Source organism: Neocloeon triangulifer, unplaced genomic scaffold, assembly GCF_031216515.1.
Source record: "Neocloeon triangulifer isolate White Clay Creek 2 clone unplaced genomic scaffold, ASM3121651v1 ptg000015l, whole genome shotgun sequence".
Taxonomy (NCBI): Eukaryota; Metazoa; Arthropoda; class Insecta; order Ephemeroptera; family Baetidae; genus Neocloeon; species Neocloeon triangulifer.
Window position 1 is genome coordinate 4,952,119 of NW_026775557.1, and position 19,244 is coordinate 4,971,362.

A 19,244-nucleotide genomic window follows, 5' to 3' on the forward strand; every position below is an offset into this window, starting at 1 on the left:
ATAATGAGCGAACTTGGCCTGCAGGCTCGCACTTCCATACTCATTTTCGCCATTATTATTAAAAATCTTTTTCCCCAGCCGGAGAGGCGCGTTAATCACAGCGAAACAAAAGCGCGCGCGGCCACTTGATATGTACAATAATATAATAATAAATATCCTTTCGGAACAATTAAACCGGCGGTGCGGAATTATTTTAATTGAGGGGTGCTTGTGCTGCGCGCAGTCAGATTGATAAAGGTCGCTTGGGAACGAATATAATGATAGCTGATATATGTCTTCCGAAGAATGAAGAGTATAGGTTGTTGCGATTTAATAATAACACACACCCGATGCGCGCACGGCGCTTATTATATGGCTGCGCGGAATGACATACAACTGCCATACTTCACAACAATAATATTCGTCTGCTGCTTCGGGAGAAAAAACCGCGGCGCACAGAGAGAAAAGACCTGTGGCGAATAAGAAAGATGCTCCAGCAGGCAAACCAATAATTAAAGCAGCTTCTGCTGCTGAAGGACAAGAAGAACCGAAGAGCCGAGCTTTAGATAAAAACGGCACCTCCAAATTATGTTGAAATTTATATTTTAGGTCTATAATGTTTGATCAGCTATATTTATAAAATTTATTGAAAGATCCCCAAATCAAATTTTTTTTATTTAACTTTTTTTACAACTTTAATTTTTTTAACAATTAATTATTTTAAAATAAAATGTTTGATACTAACAATAAAGTGAATATATAATTAATTCATTTCATTTTATTCCTCTTAAAATATGATTTAAATAATTTTACTGTTATTTTTTTTATTAAGAATGCAATTGCCCATGTCTTTTTTTATTTAAATGATGAATGATGATGATAAAGAAAAATTATGTTATTATTCAAAAATAAATATAATTTTAAACTTCAATTAAATGACAATTAATGTGAATATATAATAAATTTAACTCACTGTCATCGTATTGAGGAATTGATTATTTGGCACAAATAATAATTTTATTGATTTAACTGATGACATTTTTAATACAAAGAAACGCATTTGACCTGCTTTTTAAGTCGTCACAGAAGAAAATTGCACATTTCAAAGATTACTTTTGCTTCAAATTTTGCCGAGGAGCAACAAAGTTTCTCTCTCTTCTTCAAGTTTGCTGCGAGAGAGGTTTGTTGGTGGCCAATTATGCAGCGACACACGGCGTTATTTTCGCACTGCTCTCGGGTCGTTTTCTCAGCAGCGGCGAAGTGAGATGTAGGGTGGATATCGTGACACATGGGCGAATGAAGAGATTCCTAACTAACTGAGCACACACACACGTTATATAAAACGCAAGGTGGCCAGCAGGCGAGAGTTGTGTGTGTGAAGAGAGATAATGATGTCGTGTCTTCGGCTGCAGAAACAACAACTGCTGTCGCCCTCACGGCTCTCTCAAAACGGTAACAACCCAATTTTCTCATTATCTCGCCGAAATCTTGTGCTTGGCGCGCACCGAGCAGCCGGCCCGACCAAAAGTATCGCCTTCCTCTGCAAAAAGTTGGAGAGGAAAGTGTCACGCGCTCCTCTCTTGGCTTTTTCTGCCCATTTCGTATTATTATTATTATTATAAGGTTACCGAGTGTCACGTTGATCTTGTTCCGCTTGACTTCGTGATGGATAGAAGATATAGAATTCCGTACGGGCCCCTCGTGATAATAAAAAGCTCCAGACCGCAGCTCAGCAGCCACTTCTTATGTGAATGTATAAAAAAAAAAAATCGAAAATCTTGAGGATTTCGGCTCAGAAGTCATTTGATCCGTTTTAAAGGGACGGAAAAGGAATCTCGTTTTATCTGGGATTTGTCATCGTACGGAATTTCGTGATGGATTCTTTCTTTCTTTCTTTTGTCATATATACAGTTGCTCGTTAATTTAATTAAAATTTTTAGCGCAAAAATATCTCGGCGGAATGCAATGAGCTTTTTAAACATGATAATTCCGAGACAAAGAAATAAGACGGAGATTAGATTCGAAAAAAGTTTTTGCATTTTCCGCAGGACATCTGCTGCTGGGAACTGATCTCTCGCATTCCGCGCGTGCATTTGGCGAGGCCCAAAATGGTCCTTTGTTCTCCTTTGGCCTAACGACGAGTTGTGATCGACTGGACAGTGAGGTTGGCATTCCTGCTCTCGGTGGACAGACCGCTGCTGTCGAGTATGCAGAGAATTTCCTACCAATTAGCCCGCCGAAAAGTTGCTCGTTATTCGCGAAAATGTACGAATGCTAATTTAAAAGGGGCAATTAATCCCGAGTTCATTAAATCCCTGCCGATTTTTATTGCACGTCTCGGGTGACTGATCTTTCTTCAGAGAAGAGAGAGAGAGAGAGAGGGATGCATTAAGAAAATAAAGGAGGAGTTTTGCGGTGCCATCCGTGAAAATCGCCGACGTTATTTCGCGCTTAAGCAGCCGTCCGGCCTCTAATTGGACCATTACTTTGCGTGCGGAATGCGATCCAATTAGAAGCCTTTTTACGGTCCGAGTTGAACATTTTTCGCCAGCCGGTATAGATAGATCGGCCGATTTTTAAAAGTGGTAGCTGCTAGAGTGACGCAATAAAAATTAATTACTGAGGCAAAAAAAAAATATGAAATTAAAGGATGGAAACCGTGTTTTGAAAGATTTACGCTCATTGCGAATATCAAGTGAAAACCCTTATTAATAGAAAGCTTTTTGTTTTCACAAAGTGCTGGGGCCAATTGAACCTCGTTCAAAACGCAATAAAACTTTTCAATAAGACATTAGTCGGCGTTAATGACACCTTTCGCCCTGATTTATCACCCTGCGCTCTCGCGTTTGTAATTCATAAAGCGCATACTTTTCGATCACCTTTCTGCTCTCCCCGCGTGCGTGATTATGGCGAGGATTAACCCGCGCGACCTATGCAAAGTGCACACTCGTCTCATTTTATATATCGGGGCCCGTGATTATTATAGGCAGAGCGCGCGGAATAAATTTCATCTCGCTTGTAACTGGCTCGAGCTTTCTTGGGCGTTTCGTGTGTGTTAGTTTTCTGCAGGAAAGTGCAGAGCGATATCGAGCATATATACAAGTCTTTTCCGTAGATCCACGTCGTTTTCTGTAAACTATAGAGAGGCTTATCACCTCTCTTTCCGAGAGAGTCGTGTCCGTGAATACCATTATTTTAAAACACACATTTGTACATTTTTATTTAGGCAAATGAGCAGCACAAGTTAATGACTCTCGCGCTCGGCTGCTGATTATACCGGTCCGATGTTGTATGTGCTCGGAGAGCAAGAAAAGTCTTGAATCGTTCACGAGTAATATGAAAAGGTTTGATATTATTACGCAATTACGAAAGTACGGCCTAATGAGTGGACGTGCTCGCTTAATTAGCCGCTTGAAATTTTTGTCATAATGAGAGAGCTGCTCGAAGGAGCAGAAAGAGGAGAGAGAAATGATAATAATTGTCGTCGTCGGGTTTCTTGTTTTGCCTGCAATTGTGCCGCAAATGAAACTGTTCAATTTAAGAGCTGCGACGTGTCAACATAAAATGTGTACATTCAGCACAAACTGTCAAGGGTAATTACGTGCTGAAGAGCGCGAAGGAGGATCGACGCGAGAGAGTAGCCTCTGCTCGCCGCGATTTCCAGAATTTCCCATGTAAAAAAAATTACTGCCGCGGCCAATGTTTTAATTTCACTTGTGCGTAATTGCACATCCTGGACGAGCTCATATATTCATGATTAACATTTCTTGAATACTGCTTAATTATATACTCTGGCCTCACATTTTGAATATTCAACAATTTTAATTCTTCCGGATTCGAGAAGTAGTCCAACAATGCAATAATCTTAATTTAGTTATGAATTAAGAGGAATAATTAGAGTTCAAAACGTTTGCAAATTAGCCAAGTCCAATTCTTTCTGTTCTCACATACCCCGCCCCAAGTTAAAGATATCAATATGAGATTTACAACACTTGATCATCTTAGTTCCAACGCAAGTTTCCTAAATTTTTATCAAAAAATTTTCAAAATTGCGGGTTTTATGGGACATTTTGAAAAAATCAAAAAACGCAATTATCTCAGCTTCTAGTGGTCGTAGAACAATTTTCCGGGTATGGTTGAGCTCGTCTCAGCAAGCTCTACAACTATTCTATTAAAAGCAAAATTGTAGGTCAAAGGTCAAGGTCAATTTTTGTGAACGTAAATTTTCAAACTCAAAATTGAAAACCAGCCGACCATTTTAAATTAATTTTGAGATAGCCAAACGATTCCTCGTGAAATTTTACGTAATATATGTCAAAACTGCGATGAGGTTATTTTTTGTTAAATTTAAAAATAAATAAGAATATTAAAAAACATGGTTTTTTGCAACTCCGAAGGCAGGGTCGACATTATAATCGCATTTAACTTCGTCCCTGATGATTTTAGGTAAAAATTGATAATGACCAAAGTTGATCCCCACGTCAAGACCAATCGAATGATGTATAGGTCAATGACCTTTGGTGACCTTCAAATTTTAAAACTCAAATTTGAAAACCAGCCGACCATTTTAAATTAATTTTGACATATCCAAACGATTCCTCGTGAAATTTTACGTAATATATGTCAAAACTGCGATGAGGTTATTTTTTGTTAAATTTAAAAATAAATAAGAATATTAAAAAACATGGTTTTTTGCAACTCCGAAGGCAGGGTCAACATTATAATCGCATTTAACTTCGTCCCTGATGATTTTAGGTAAAAATTGATAATGACCAAAGTTGATCCCCACGTCAAGACCAATCGAATGATGTATAGGTCAATGACCTTTGGTGACCTTCAGGTCAAAGGTCACCCAGGTCGGTGACCTGAGGTCACCTGACCTAGATGTTTGATATGTTTTTGAAAAGGTCTTGTTGAGAAGATAATTTTGGTTACCATGTTTTGGTCTGTACCTCGACTACAAACCAAATGATTGTACTTTTGTTTAATTAAATGCACAATTTTATGAGAAGTGAATTTGAAAAGTACAATTATTCGGCTTGTAGTCGATGAACAGACCAAAAATTGGTGACTAAAATTATCTTCTTAACAAGACCTTTTCAAAAACATATCAAACATCTAGGTCAGGTGACCTCAGGTCACCGACCTGGGTGACCTTTGACCTGAAGGTCACCAAAGGTCATTGACCTATACATCATTCGATTGGTCTTGACGTGGGGATCAACTTTGGTCATTATCAATTTTTACCTAAAATCATCAGGGACGAAGTTAAATGCGATTATAATGTTGACCCTGCCTTCGGAGTTGCAAAAAACCATGTTTTTTAATATTCTTATTTATTTTTAAATTTAACAAAAAATAACCTCATCGCAGTTTTGACATATATTACGTAAAATTTCACGAGGAATCGTTTGGCTATCTCAAAATTAATTTAAAATGGTCGGCTGGTTTTTAATTTTGAGTTTGAAAATTTACGTTCACAAAAATTGACCTTGACCTTTGACCTACAATTTTGCTTTTAATAGAATAGTTGTAGAGCTTGCTGAGACGAGCTCAACCATACCCGGAAAATTGTTCTACGACCACTAGAAGCTGAGATAATTGCGTTTTTTGATTTTTTCAAAATGTCCCATAAAACCCGCCATTTTGAAAATTTTTTGATAAAAATTTAGGAAACTTGCGTTGGAACTAAGATGATCAAGTGGTGTAAATCTCATATTGATATCTTCAACTCGGGGCGGGGTATGTGAGAACAGAAAGAATTGGACCCAATTAAATTTAAAAAAGGAAAGGAAGTTGAAATTTTAATTAAATTATGTGCTTGGTGCCCACTAACTATATAAAAAGCATATAAACTTTTTTTAAACCTCAGCTGCCAGAATTTTTTCCAGTAAAATATCAGTTAATTTTGATTAAGGGCTCTGCCGTAAGTGTTTAACCGGTGGAATGGTTCTTGTGCTAACAAAGCAAACATAACCCTTATGTTCATTTCTCTTGAGATGGAACGTCCAGTGACTACTTGTTGCCTCTCAAGATCGCATGACTGAGCGCAATATCAACTGCTGCCACTTGTTGCACTCAATGATGCAGTTTAATCAAAATAATAATTTCGTCCCGCACCACAATACTGATCCATCTCGAATCGTATATTATAATAATCATATATGATGATGAGAAAAAGCAGCTCTCGTCGTGTCTGCAGTGTATGGGTTCTTTTTTCCTCATTTTGAACCTGCGAGCGTGATTTGCTGCAACAAATTAAAATGCAACGAGCGGCGGATCTCGTGCAGGAGAATTAATAAATAAATAAAATTCATTAAAAATACGCTCAGCGTGAAATTAATTTAGATATCACGGGGCAAATTGAAAATAAAGCAGAGCACTAACAAGCTGAATTTAATGTAAAACACGCAAAACGATCGGAAAATAAGCAAATAAAATATATAAATCTACTCTCGGAGGGCTTATTTATTTTCCCAGGTTGCATTTACAAATGTGCTTCTTCTTTTTTAATTAAATAACCGCGGCTGTTCCATAATGCATCGGTCGCTCTCGCATATATGTGCACTTTTAATTTTATGCACTCGCTCTCCGACTCTTTACTAATGGAGTGATAAAGCTGCTTTATGCACTTTCCGACCTCTTCTCTTTCCAATGACGGTGACATCTCCTCCCGATGCTCCATAAACTTCGACACGGCAGTTTCTCCACTACAGCTCGATCGGCGAAAGGTCAATGGAACGAACATTGTTTGAGTTATTGATTGTCTTTCGCAACGCGCCGGGTTGAAATTTATTTATTTAACGTGTCGGACGCTTTTACCCGGGTAATGAGACAGCTGCAGGTCGTGAAGCAGAAGAGGGCAAAGAGGGAAAGGCGGAAAGGCCACACCGTCAGAGGGGACGCCGAGATTTACTGCGCAAAACTTGGTTGGAAAGTTGAAAACGTTCAAAATTCATTGGTCACGAGAAATCAAAAATCTATATTGAGATTGAATTTGAATATTGCTTTATTTGATGGAACGTAAGAAAGAAATTTAATAATCATTAGAATTGAAGGTAAATTTTGCTTCACAGAGAAATTTTCATTGATAAAATTCAAATCTTTTAACTTGGTTGCTGGATATAAATTTAATTTTCTGTAAAATCAAATGCAATCACATATTTAATTAAATGTATTTCCTTCCGTGGGGTCACGCTCATTAATTTCAATCTCTTGCTGGCACAATCAGCCACTTAGGAGCAAATCGCCGCTCGACCGACTTTGTGACTCGGAAAATCAATTTGCTGAGCTGCACGAACAGTATCTCACTGATATCTCGGTCGAGATAGGCGGCGCACAGAGAGAGAGAGAGAGGAATTTATTAGGAAAATAAAAAAGCAGCGAATCGAATGCACTTCTTCTTCTTCTTCTTGTTTTAAAATACACGTTGAAAGCAGATGGTCGTGAACGGTCAGTCCCTCTCGTGATATCATTTATCCGAGACGAGGGGTCAAGTGCCTGCAGGATAAATTAAAGCGATGCTATTTCGCGATAGCACGCGCGCGCGAGGGAGAGATGCAGCAGAAATAATAACAATAAAATTAATGGAGAGCATGTCCCTCTCTTTCTCTCTGTGAATCGCGCACAAGGTGCACCTGCGGGGAAAAATTCGTGCTGTTTTGCTTGAATGATATTTTATTATTCAACTCGCTCTCGTTCATTCACAAATAATGGGAATAATATGCATTTGCCTGCAGAAAGCCGAGGTGCATTTTAATTTTTAATCAGGCCGCCGTTCACGCGCGTGATTCTCTGCTTCTTTCGCTGTGAGATTTTCCTTTCCCATTCTTCTCGTTTTTTACTATCGGCAAAAATGTGCAATTTCATCACATCATACAAGAAAAAGATAAAGGGACATTCAAAGTATGCATTGAAAATATTGAGAATTTTACTCTAAAAATTTCAAAATCGACAAAAAAATCAAATCCCTCTTTACTTTTACTTTTATGTGCATACGTCTGTTCAGATGCTAAAATGCCTGGCTCGGTATGCAACCGGCCGGTCACTAGATTATAAGCAAAGTAGAAGTAAGGTGAAAATTTTTCTATTGCACCGGTGCCTATAATTTACAAATGATTAAGATAAAAATACGTTATTTAATTTATATTATATCTGACTATATCATAGACACAAAAAGTCAGAAACCTGATCTCCATTTGAATTTTTGTCAACTTTTGCTATCACTCGTTGGAATCTTAAAACCGCTCTGGCCAAAGTTGCCGTTTATGATAATTTGCAGCTCAATTTGAGACCGTGTGTGGCTTTCGCGTGATGTCATCCGTCCAAATTTTATATACACACTTTTTCTTTTAATTTTGCGTGTGTCCGATTTTATTTCCTCTCACACGGATTTATTTTCTCCACTTCTTCGCGTCTAATTTATGGAGATTATGGAGAGGGGACACTCGTGCGTTCAGCGGAGCAGAAATTAAAAGCACGCGGATATAGATAAAGCGCCATATCGTCAATTCTATTCATGATTCTTTTTATATTTTCAAAGGCGACGCGGCCACTCGGGCTCGTAATCATCCGAAGGGAGCTTTTTCCTTCTGCCCATTAACTTTTTATACTTTTCGAAGGAGAGATAAAGATCGCGCGCCGCGCGGCATTTTCTCCACTCTTAATTATTGATCTCGGACTGCCGCGCTCTCTTGAGTCTGCCGTTGCCATTGGAGAGCACATTCGGAGATGATTTAACACGCGGCTCCTTTCAACAATAAAAAATTTACATTCCGAGTGATATATTCAAATGATTTATGAGCGGAGAAATTGGGATTCTGTAGGAAATTAGTTAAAAGAAAACTCTAATTTCATTATTATTAGTAGAAATAAAAATTTTCAAAAGGACCAGAATAAAAATATTAAATTCAATTCACGAATAATTTTATATTGATAAATAACTTTATTCACGTAATTTTCCATATCTTTGTTCAATAATTTATAAAAAAAAAAATGATCAAATATCTTAGAGATTGCTTGAGATTACATGGCAAGCTTGTCTGACATTTCAATGAGGAATGTGCAATTAACAAAATTTGAAATTTGAATTATACATTTTTGTCTGCTTTTCACTATTACAATTAATTTTTGTTAATTTCTACCACATTTTTAATGATTTTAAATGATTTGAGAAACGCCTAGAAAGTATTAAACACCGTTTTACACCCAGCCATAGATAAACTTGCGTGAGAAAAATTTTGAAAGGATTTTTGTGGTTTTTTTAACGAGTGTCCCCGCTCAGCCACACGTGAGATAATTTTTACACTCGGTCCTCTTCCAGCACCATCAAATTAATCCAATTCGGGCGCTGATTGAGCTGCCAGCAGCTTATTTATATATCCCAACGGCGGCTGTTGGAATTCGTCTCCTTTCTTCTCTCTCGGCCGAAAATGGAGGAAAAAACTTATGGGATTATTTTCTTATTTTATACTCGGCCAAAAGACAATGCACGTCTCGGCTGCCGCCGCCGGTGCGTCTGGTAAATTGAGAATACACATTACAATGTAGAATTAGGTAATTTGACTTGGTCATATGTCTGACGTCGCCGCTCAAAGGAACCGCGAGCGCGCGCCTCCAGAAGGAACTATTGTTTGTCTTACAAAGCACCGGCCTGCCCTTTCGTATTGTTACGCACATCGCCTGCTTCTGCTCTCTTGCTTGATTATTATTATTGCGCGCCTCGGCTCTTTTATATGTGTGTAGAAAAAGAGTCGAGATTATAATTTACACGGAGGACCTTGAAAGCAAAACACACACACACACACGCGGAACAACAAACCACACACATGTGAGAAAGAGGGGACTTTCAATTAACTTTTTTGCACTCGTCGCGTCACCGGCCGTCGCAAAATAAAACGCTGAACGTATAAAACTGAGAGAGGTACTACATAATTATATCATTTAACTTTCAAATTTGACTGAAGTTATGGCAAAATCGTATTTTGCTTAAACAAATTGTTAAGTAAAATCACATATAAATTTGATGGCATAATCGAAATTTGAAAAGAAATTAGATAAATTAGCTCAATTGGCCTCCTATTCAAATTACCAAATAAACATACGTTATTTTTATAAATTAACTAAGTATGTGTAATTATAATAATTGTAATTCCTATGAAAACAGCGTAAAAAATTTATATGTTAATACCACATTAGTTTGTTAATTGCAAGTATAACCAAATAATTTAAATTTTTTTCTTTGAACCATGTAACCTTATAAGCTAAAATAAATATTTCTTTAAAAAAATTTGTAAAGCAATTGAAATCTAATTTTCGTATCAATGATCTATAAATTTTAAAATTCATTATTAAAAATGAATTAATTATAAATTTAAAAGTAAAAAATTTTATTGTTTTAAAGTATAGTAAATTATTAATATAAAAACAAAAGATAATTGAAGTTGTTTTATTAGTGACAAAAATAGTATAAAACGTATCCAAAAATAGCTTTTAAATAACTCCTAATAACCCTGAATTTTTGAATTTGAAAATGTTTATCATTTCGATATATTATACACAAATCACAAAGTCTATTTGCAACAGCAGGCATCCGTGGGTCATTTTTCCACTTTAAGAGGCGGCAGCAGGTGTGTGAGGGTGTTTTTATGAGCAGTTGCGGCGGAGATGCTCTTATCTAGACAGTTTTTATGTAAAGCTTGCTCTGTGTTTCACACCTCGACTTATATGCACAGTAAGCCAGGGTAGAAAGAAGAAAAGAGCAGCACCTTTTGCGAGCAGAAATGAGATCATTTTAATGATAGCAGCGCGCGGTATGACAGCGGCTCGAATTTCGCGGCAATAATAATCTGGGCGAGCGAAAGCATCAAATAAATTCAGATTCTTGCCTAAATCAAAAGCCATCGTCGGCGCAATTCCGAGCGCGCCGATTTATCGCCGCGAGATAAAATAATTTAACTTTTCCTCCGCTAATAATGTGCCGCCGAGATGGTCAATTTATTCGCGGGAATATTTATTGAAATGAAGATGGTATCGGTGCAATAATTTTCGAGGTAACTTATATGATAACTTCATCTGGGACGGAATTCTTTCTTCCCCGCCGGCCCGCGGAGCTCTCTCGGTGCAATAAAAATTAAGTGTGTGTGCGCGCACCGGTCGCGATTTGCAGCGAAACGACGAGACGACTCGCTTAATAAAGACGTCAGAATTATTGAAATCGTCGGGAAACTGTTAGGATTTTTCGAATGCCGCCGCTGCAAACGTCATTTCTTAATCCGTGGTGTGCCACATATAAAAAAGAAAGACTTTTAAGCTTCAAACATTTGGCTTGGCTTAATTCTAGTGAAAGAAAATGCATAAATAAGAATAAAAACCAAACAAATCAATTTAATTTTTTTGAATTTTTATGCTATAGTGAGAGGAATTTTATGTAAAACATCTTCATGAACCGCTAGATTATTAGTAATTTAGTTTGCTAAATTATTTCTTAAGAATTGAATTCAAAAATACTTTTATTTGTTCTTTTCTTTCAAATATAGTTATTCTTGCACAGTTTCAGTAAAACCACGTGAAAAGTATGGTTTAATGTTTTTTTGTGCTAATTTCTAAGAATTTTTTTAATTTGTCTTCAAAGAAACAACAAAAACACATGCAGTTGATACTACTTCTGTCTTTTATGTTGATCTTTAATAACCTTTTTGTGATATCAAATTTTCTCACTTCTCCCATTTTCTCACTGTGGAGCAATAAAAGCAAAACAAACCCAGCATCAGTCAAGCAGCCCGCTCGACGCACATCCCCGCGTATATAAATAATAATCCACGCTTTTCAAAGTCGGTGAGAGGCGTATTAATAAAAATATATTGCACCGTGCGTCCCATATGTTGCTCCTTTGTTGCTCGCGGAAGGAAGTCGTAAGATAACAGCAGCAGCACTATATGTAAGAAAGAAAAGCAGACGGCATAAGGTGGCCGTACAAATTATAAGTAAGGGTAAAGCGCAAATTATGCCGAATATCTGATTATCCGACTTCCTTTTCACGCGAGGGGTGGCCATATGGAATAAGAAGCAGAGCATTATTAAGAAAGAACAATAAAGGAGCATTTCATGGCTAGCAGCACTTGAGCAGAAAAAAATTATTATGTGCATGCCGGGGTGGCGTGTGATATTTTCTTAATGCGCGTCGTGGGAAATAAGACGCTTGGCTGCCTTCTCGAGGGGGCGTATGTAATTTTTTGAACGCATCATAACAATTCCTCAAGACTCTCTTGTTCTTTCTTTCCACCCCGGCCGGCGTCACCCTTGACGGCGTTTCCAGCTTTGTCACATCATTATGCTGCTCATGAGTCGAATTACTATGTATTTAATCTGGAAAAGGAAATTCGAGAAACAACATGTGCGCAGGAAATCATTTTCTTCTCGTTTGTAAATAACGCAAACAAGACGTGCACCGAGAACAATAGTTTTCAATTTTTTTTCATTACCCTGAAAAAATTTTGATGCCTATCTGCCTGGAATCAAGTAGGAAATTTGCTCAATTTTGGCTGCGCCGATTTGAAAGTATAAAGCGCGGGCTATTTAAATTCCGCACTCATAATTTAAGCCGGTGGGTTTTTTTTTTAAGTATTCACTCGGCGCAGAATGAGAGATGAATAGCCAAGAGTTGTTGTTATTATTATTGTATTCAAAATGAAGTTTATGGCTATTTAAAGCAGCCGTTTGATGCTTATTTAGGGGTTCCATTTTGACATCTTTTCGTCAATGTCACTGCCAACGTGATTGGTAGGCTCATTGTTTACCGCTTTTTATTTTTTAATGCACGCGGCCGTGCTCTGCTCTCTCGTTACGTTCGAATAAATGAATAACAAATCTGATCCTTTATCTCTCTTTCGCGACGCGAGACAAAAAATTATTTTCATCTTCCGACGAGAGCGAGAGACTTTTGGTTTTGGAAACGAAAGTCGTGCACCTGCGCTGACGTTGTTTTGATGGAATGATGAGAGATGCAGGAACGCAAAGCACTCGAGGGGCGTGCTGATGCGTTTAGATTTTTATCGACGGCGGCCACGCAGCCAGAGCAATTGCGGCGAGTGCGATTCAATTACCAAGGCTCTCATTTCCAGCAGTGTGGAGTTTGCCTTTCCAACTAATCACCACTCCATGAACTGCAGGAGTTAAAACAATTTCTTTTAAAATTGATGCAAAGTAAATTAATTTAATTTTAATGGAAAGTTACAATTCTTTGCGTTTGTAAGATAATAAAAAAAAAATACACCATATGATGCTTGGACTCTAATCAAAGATATTTAAATTATTAATAACCCATTATGATACTTGATAATATGTATTATTTAAAATAGATTATTACTTTATAATGCACGAAATTCATTACACAAAAATTCAATTACATCTTTTTATAAAAAAAAAATAATTAATAATAATAAATATAAATATAAAAATATGTTTTCAATAATAATTCTAATTCACTTAAAATTTGATTACAATTTATATTTTATTAGTGTTGATAAATAAAATATTGATTTTTAACAAAATTTCTTAAATTATGTTCTCAGGAGAAGCCCCACAAGTGCCAACTGTGCTCGAAGTCCTTCCCGACTCCTGGTGACCTCAAGTCGCACATGTATGTGCACAACGGCTCTTGGCCCTTCAAGTGCCACATCTGCAATCGCGGCTTCAGCAAGCACACGAATCTGAAGAACCACCTCTTCCTGCACACGGGCAAGTACGCCAAGAGCAGTAGTAGCGCCGCGTCGTCCTGTTCCACCGCCGAGAAGAAGAGCAAACCGCGAAGGTTCGGCAAAGTCGCGGTCGAAATCTTCTAAGGTTGATCAGATCGAGATGTAGATAGACTGTCCTCTGTAAATTATTGAAAATGTGCTGTACAGACACAAATTATTGTTAAGTAATTTAATTCGATCAATTTTAATTAATAAGCTCTCTTAATCGGTCCTGTCTAGAAATATATTATATATTTGAGAATATAAAAAACTTTGTGGCACATTCGCATTTTCAAGTACCTTTTTTGTTGTAAATAACAAATCGTCCGTTAAGTTTTTTTGCCAGATGTGCCATTTTTGTTTTTTGCTGCTGGATATGATAATAATTAAGATATGAAATCTCTCTCGTCTCAAATGTCTTAAAAGTGTATAAAACTTTGAGCAGTTTTAGCAACTAGGGCGATAAAAGAAGTGATGCATGTTGAGAATAAAACTTTCTTACTTATGTTAGTAAGTAGTCTCTTGATTGATAACTATGTTTTTTATACAAATATGAAGGTAAAAATAAAAACAACAATTTAATTACAGCGTTTATTATTTTTATTCGATAACTTTCCACCTCTTTACGATTAATTTGAATCACGGCAGGTTGAGCGTTTTAGCACCTTTGGAGCGTCTCATATTAAATCATAATGCACTCGTGAGCATGGGAGCGCTCGAGCGATTAATGAGCCAGGCATCCGCACAAGCGCACAAATGCATAAACCACAAACGGTGCTGTTAAAAAAAGACAAAAGCCGACGAGAACCGAAATGACATTTATTGCAGCGCGCGGCTCATTTTACTTCCCAGCTGACCGACATTCAAAACCGGAGAAGCTTCTCGCCAAGGCCAAACCAATGAACTGTCAGTTAAATTTGGAATATGACTCTATAATATCCAATAAATCCTAAAAAAAAAACTTCTGAAACGAGAATATTCGAGAAAAATGTGAAGGTATTATTTTAAAAGCAAATTGAAAAGAATTTTTTTTTTTAAATTTGTCTACATTTTGTTTCAATAATTCTAATCCAAAGTTCTTAATTTTATTATATATCAATAATTGTGAGCGAAAGGTTGAACTAAGTTTGTTTGCAGCATTATTTTAATTTTTGAAATTTAAATGAAGATTAACTTTTATTGTAGAATCAACTATAGCGGTTTAAATCAGTTTTCAAATTATCTTTTCTTTTTAAAATTTCAAGCTTTTCCTTGCGCAATTTTGCTATGATGATTCATGTATTAAAAAAAAGACAACATGATCCTTACAAACCACACCTGGTAAATGGAGAGTCGTGCTGATTATATACGAGTCTTGCTGAGAGAAACATTATGATTCACCAAAAGTAAATAAGGAAAATCTAGATTCGGAAAGAAATAACATTTTGAGGGCCATATGGCTTGTGGACGGTGGTCGTGATCTATAGTCGGTCGATAAGAATCGCACTCGGGTGCCATATACATAATTTGAACAGGAAGAAGAGCCCCTAGTGAATGCATTAAGTGTACCGGGAGAAAGAGGAATTAACGGCCGCGCAGGTGACTCTGCCGTCCGTCTAGCTAATGCGGCACCTCTCTCTTTTTGAGCGCGCGGCACCTGCCCCGGCCATGGCACAGGCCGTTATTTTATTATATAAATTTACCACCGCCTTCAAGATGTTGAATTTCACCTGCGCGTCTCTCTCGCTCATTTTTATCGCCGCGGCTCATTTGTGATCGGCGCCGTAATTGAGGTGGCGTGTGCCAGACGCACGTGAAAAGTCAAGTGCCTCCCTCCAAAAAAAACACCCCTCCCGACAGCAAAATTATTTCACAGAGATCGTATCGGAAGAAACTTTTGAATCAATCCGGCACGAGCCAAAGTGGATGGGGTGGGGTGAAAACCGAAAACTGTTGCTGCCTATGGAACAGACGTTATGGCAGTTGGAACAGTTAGAGCGGCACGCGTGCTTGCCTGATACGCCGTGTGACTTGCAAGGGTGAAAAAGGAAGACATCGGAAAATTCTAGAACTTTCTTTTTATCAATATATTGTCTTTTTTTATTGACAGTTTTATCTTGCTTTGAAATGTAATATCGGAAGGGAAAGAAATTTTTTAATACGAAATATAATTTTTAAGTTTTTATAAAGTTATCAAATTAAGTTAATGTAATTTTCTTGACATTTTTTTTTATTTTACTAAATATGACCTGCTCAACTTAATTGAAACGCGTGTTGCTTTCTTTACATACTTTCGCTACTAGGATAATAAGCAGTCTTATGCAGATACTAATTATAAATTTAATTTTCAACTAAGTTCTTTGAAACATTCGGTAGAAAAATTGATAAGGAAATTTAAAACAATCATGTTTCATTTTCATTTTTACTCTGACGTTGCAACTAACTGTAAAAAGAAGTAAGTAGAATGATGAGAGAAGAGGGCATTGTGTTTCACAATATCATCATTATTGATCTAAATTCAAATATATATTTTTGGGTGGTCCCATTTAACGGTGCTCTTTATCATTGTAGTGCATTTAAATTCATTCTTCTAATTGCAAATTTCACACCAAACAAAGAAGATGCAGTTTCAATTAATAAAAGCAGCAATTAGCGTTCCGCAAGATAAAATGTACACTTAGCCTCTCTTTGCAGGAAAAACAATTCGTTGGCGCATTGTTTGGTTTGATGTTTGCGATCCGCTTTCGGACATAATGGACTTGTTTTTATTCAAACGAAATTCCTTGATTAATCTCGTGGTCCAATCAAATGATGAATATTCAAATGTGGCGGACTTGATTGTCACTCAAAGAACAGGGAGCTCATTTTATATTCTCATTTTATCAGCATCAAGAAATGAATAATGTGCCATTCGGACTACATGAAATGCATAGCTTAAGAGCCAAAGTAATTTGGTTTGAAAGAGCTACGGCCTTTTCAGATCAGAGCATTGTTGTTTTAAGAATCTGCTTAAAGCAAAAATTATTTATGGCATTTTTTTTTATTCAACCTTATTCATTATTTGAATTATTAAAAACTAAAATTTTTCAAGTATTATTATCAATGTATATTTAGATTTTAGATAATGTCACAGTATTTCAGGCTATTGATAATTTTCATTATCTATGCAAGTATTGTATATATATATAAATTTTTTTATATATTTTTTGCAATCTATTTTATGTTTCACCACCTGAATTTATCAATTACTAATTAAATTACAAATATAAAAAAACTCCAAATAATGTAAATAATAAGTATTAATAAATAAAAATAAAGAATAGTTTTATTATAAATTAATGTCTAATTTTTTTTTTTTTTTTTATATTAAATATCTTTTTATTTGTGTAAGTTATTAATATAATAATAATTACTAAAATTTACTAACTAAAATTATTATAAGAGATAATATGAACCGTTATTTAAAAAGTTTGGCGTGAGACCATATTTGATTTGTTCAAAAGATTTCGCCGTGCCATTCAGTTCCCAATTCAAGAGCACAATATAATATTTGGAATGAATAAATAATATGCATTCGTTCCCACTGGTGGCGTTTCGGATTGACTTTTTTATTCCACACATCAATTCCATTCTGCGATCTCCGTTTATGCACGCACTGTTAGGCTTGCTTGCTCTCTCTAACAATAAAATAAACACCGCGGTCAATTATCTGCGCACCGGAGACTCGAATTCGTTCGATGGGAGTAAAAAAGAAAACAGAGCACAATGGGTCAACACACTCGAAAGGCTGCAATTTACAAAGTTACAATCGAAGCGCGTTCCGATATGCTAATACCGTTGGCGGGGCAAAAAGCGCCCATAATGATAATCATAATATGAGCCTCCGATCCTCTCGCATCAAATGTTTTATTGTTTTTCCTGAAGTCGCTGGCGATCGCGATCCTCTGCGCCGTGCCGTCTATATAATTATATATCATTGGCGGGAGAGAGAGAGAAAGAGATGCACCTGTGCTTTTCATTTTACACAAGAATATAAAACGCGGGTTTTATATACAGAGGAATGTCCTGCTTTTTTTAATTTATTGGCGCAACTTGCAATCAAAAGCAGATGCGTGCTGGATTAAAAGTACATTCACTGCGTCGTTTTCTGAATCGGATGATAAATAAACTTCGGTCGTTAAAGTCTCCTCCATATTTCTATGCTGGGCTTTAGAGTGCAGTATAGAAATTTACTCTTAATTTATATTTAAAATTATTGCGTTGAAATAAAGGACAAGTGAAAAATATTATTTGTGTTGCTGCATAACAATTTTAAAGAAAGGTATTTGATATTATTAGATTTAATTAAAGTAGATTGCTTTAGGATAAAAATATCAATTTTTAAAAATTTTCATACATAATCTCTGGTTTTCCATATATTATGCATTTTTTGCAGTTAGTTATTTCTTTTAGTAATTATTTTGACCATACTCTTCTTCCTTTTTTCTGCTCCCACCTTGCCAGACACAACATAATAGTTTCCGAGTTGGCCGACCTGATTATAATGAAGTCGAGCTGGAAGAGTAAATTAAAGCCGAGCGTAGCAAAAGCGACGGAAAATGAGCCCATTTTCTCCCCTTTTTGTTGTCCACGGGCGGCGCTCGGATGAAAACAACGCGGTTCGGATAGTAACAATAAACCTCGCTCTGATATCAATTTGGCTTGCTGTGTTGAGGATATAAATGAGTAAAAACACGCGAGAAATGAAAGAGCCCATATAGTTTTCTAGGCGCGCTTCCTACCGCGCGCGAGATGAGCTTTTCAGCGGCGCTTGCATGTGCAGCGATAATGAAGAGGAAAATAAGACCACACATAAGGCAGCCGTTGTTGATTTCAACACAATTAAGTTGAAAACAGCACACGCCACACACAATAGTGGAATGCAATGCACCTTAAAAACACTTAACTCTGCTGTTTCTCCGCTTTTGACCCTTTTTTTGACCGCCAGCCATGTGACGCATTAGAAGATGACTGGGCGTTTTCTTCACTTGCAAAGTTTTAAATTAATGGGGTTTTAAATGTATTACATTTGCTGGTTGAATGTTTTAAATTGACACGGAGACTCATATAATGCTTTTATATTATTCTGGTAATAAATTGAAATTTTTTTTTATCACTCATTTGTAAGCTATCAAATTTGTGTGTTTGCGATGTATCAAAAATATAAATTAGCAGAAAACTGGTAAGGCCATTGAGAAAGTTTGGTGGGTCAAAATTTAGTTTCACTTAAAAATAATAATCGCTGTGTTGCAAGTTTGTGTTTTAAAGTGAAAAGTATTTTTATATTAAAAACTAAAACTACACGAGAGAGCCAGTTTTCAAAAAGGTGAAACATTTTAGGTCCTGCAGCAATACTTATAAGTTTAGTTTGCACTATTGCCCTAATTTATAAGTTATTAATTGTTTGATATTATGTCAGGCAATTAGAGAATTCATTTCTTAGCCAAAGTTAAGTTTCAATTTTTGAATTATATTCCGCCGTTCATTAAGGCAAGTTGTTATCTCACAGCT

General features: G+C 36.5%; 1 protein-coding gene across 1 annotated transcript in view; it reads left to right on the forward strand.

Annotated features, from left to right (window-relative positions):
* LOC132202264 (zinc finger protein Gfi-1b-like) overlaps nt 1–14,296 on the forward strand; it is a 70,411-nt gene extending 56,115 nt beyond the window's left edge. Inside the window, exon 6 of the mRNA XM_059629064.1 lies at nt 13,551–14,296. Coding sequence (XP_059485047.1) covers nt 13,551–13,820 — 270 coding nt within the window. The 3' untranslated portion in view covers nt 13,821–14,296. The remainder of the gene's footprint in view (nt 1–13,550) is intronic.
* The last annotated feature ends 4,948 nt before the right edge of the window (nt 14,297–19,244 follow it).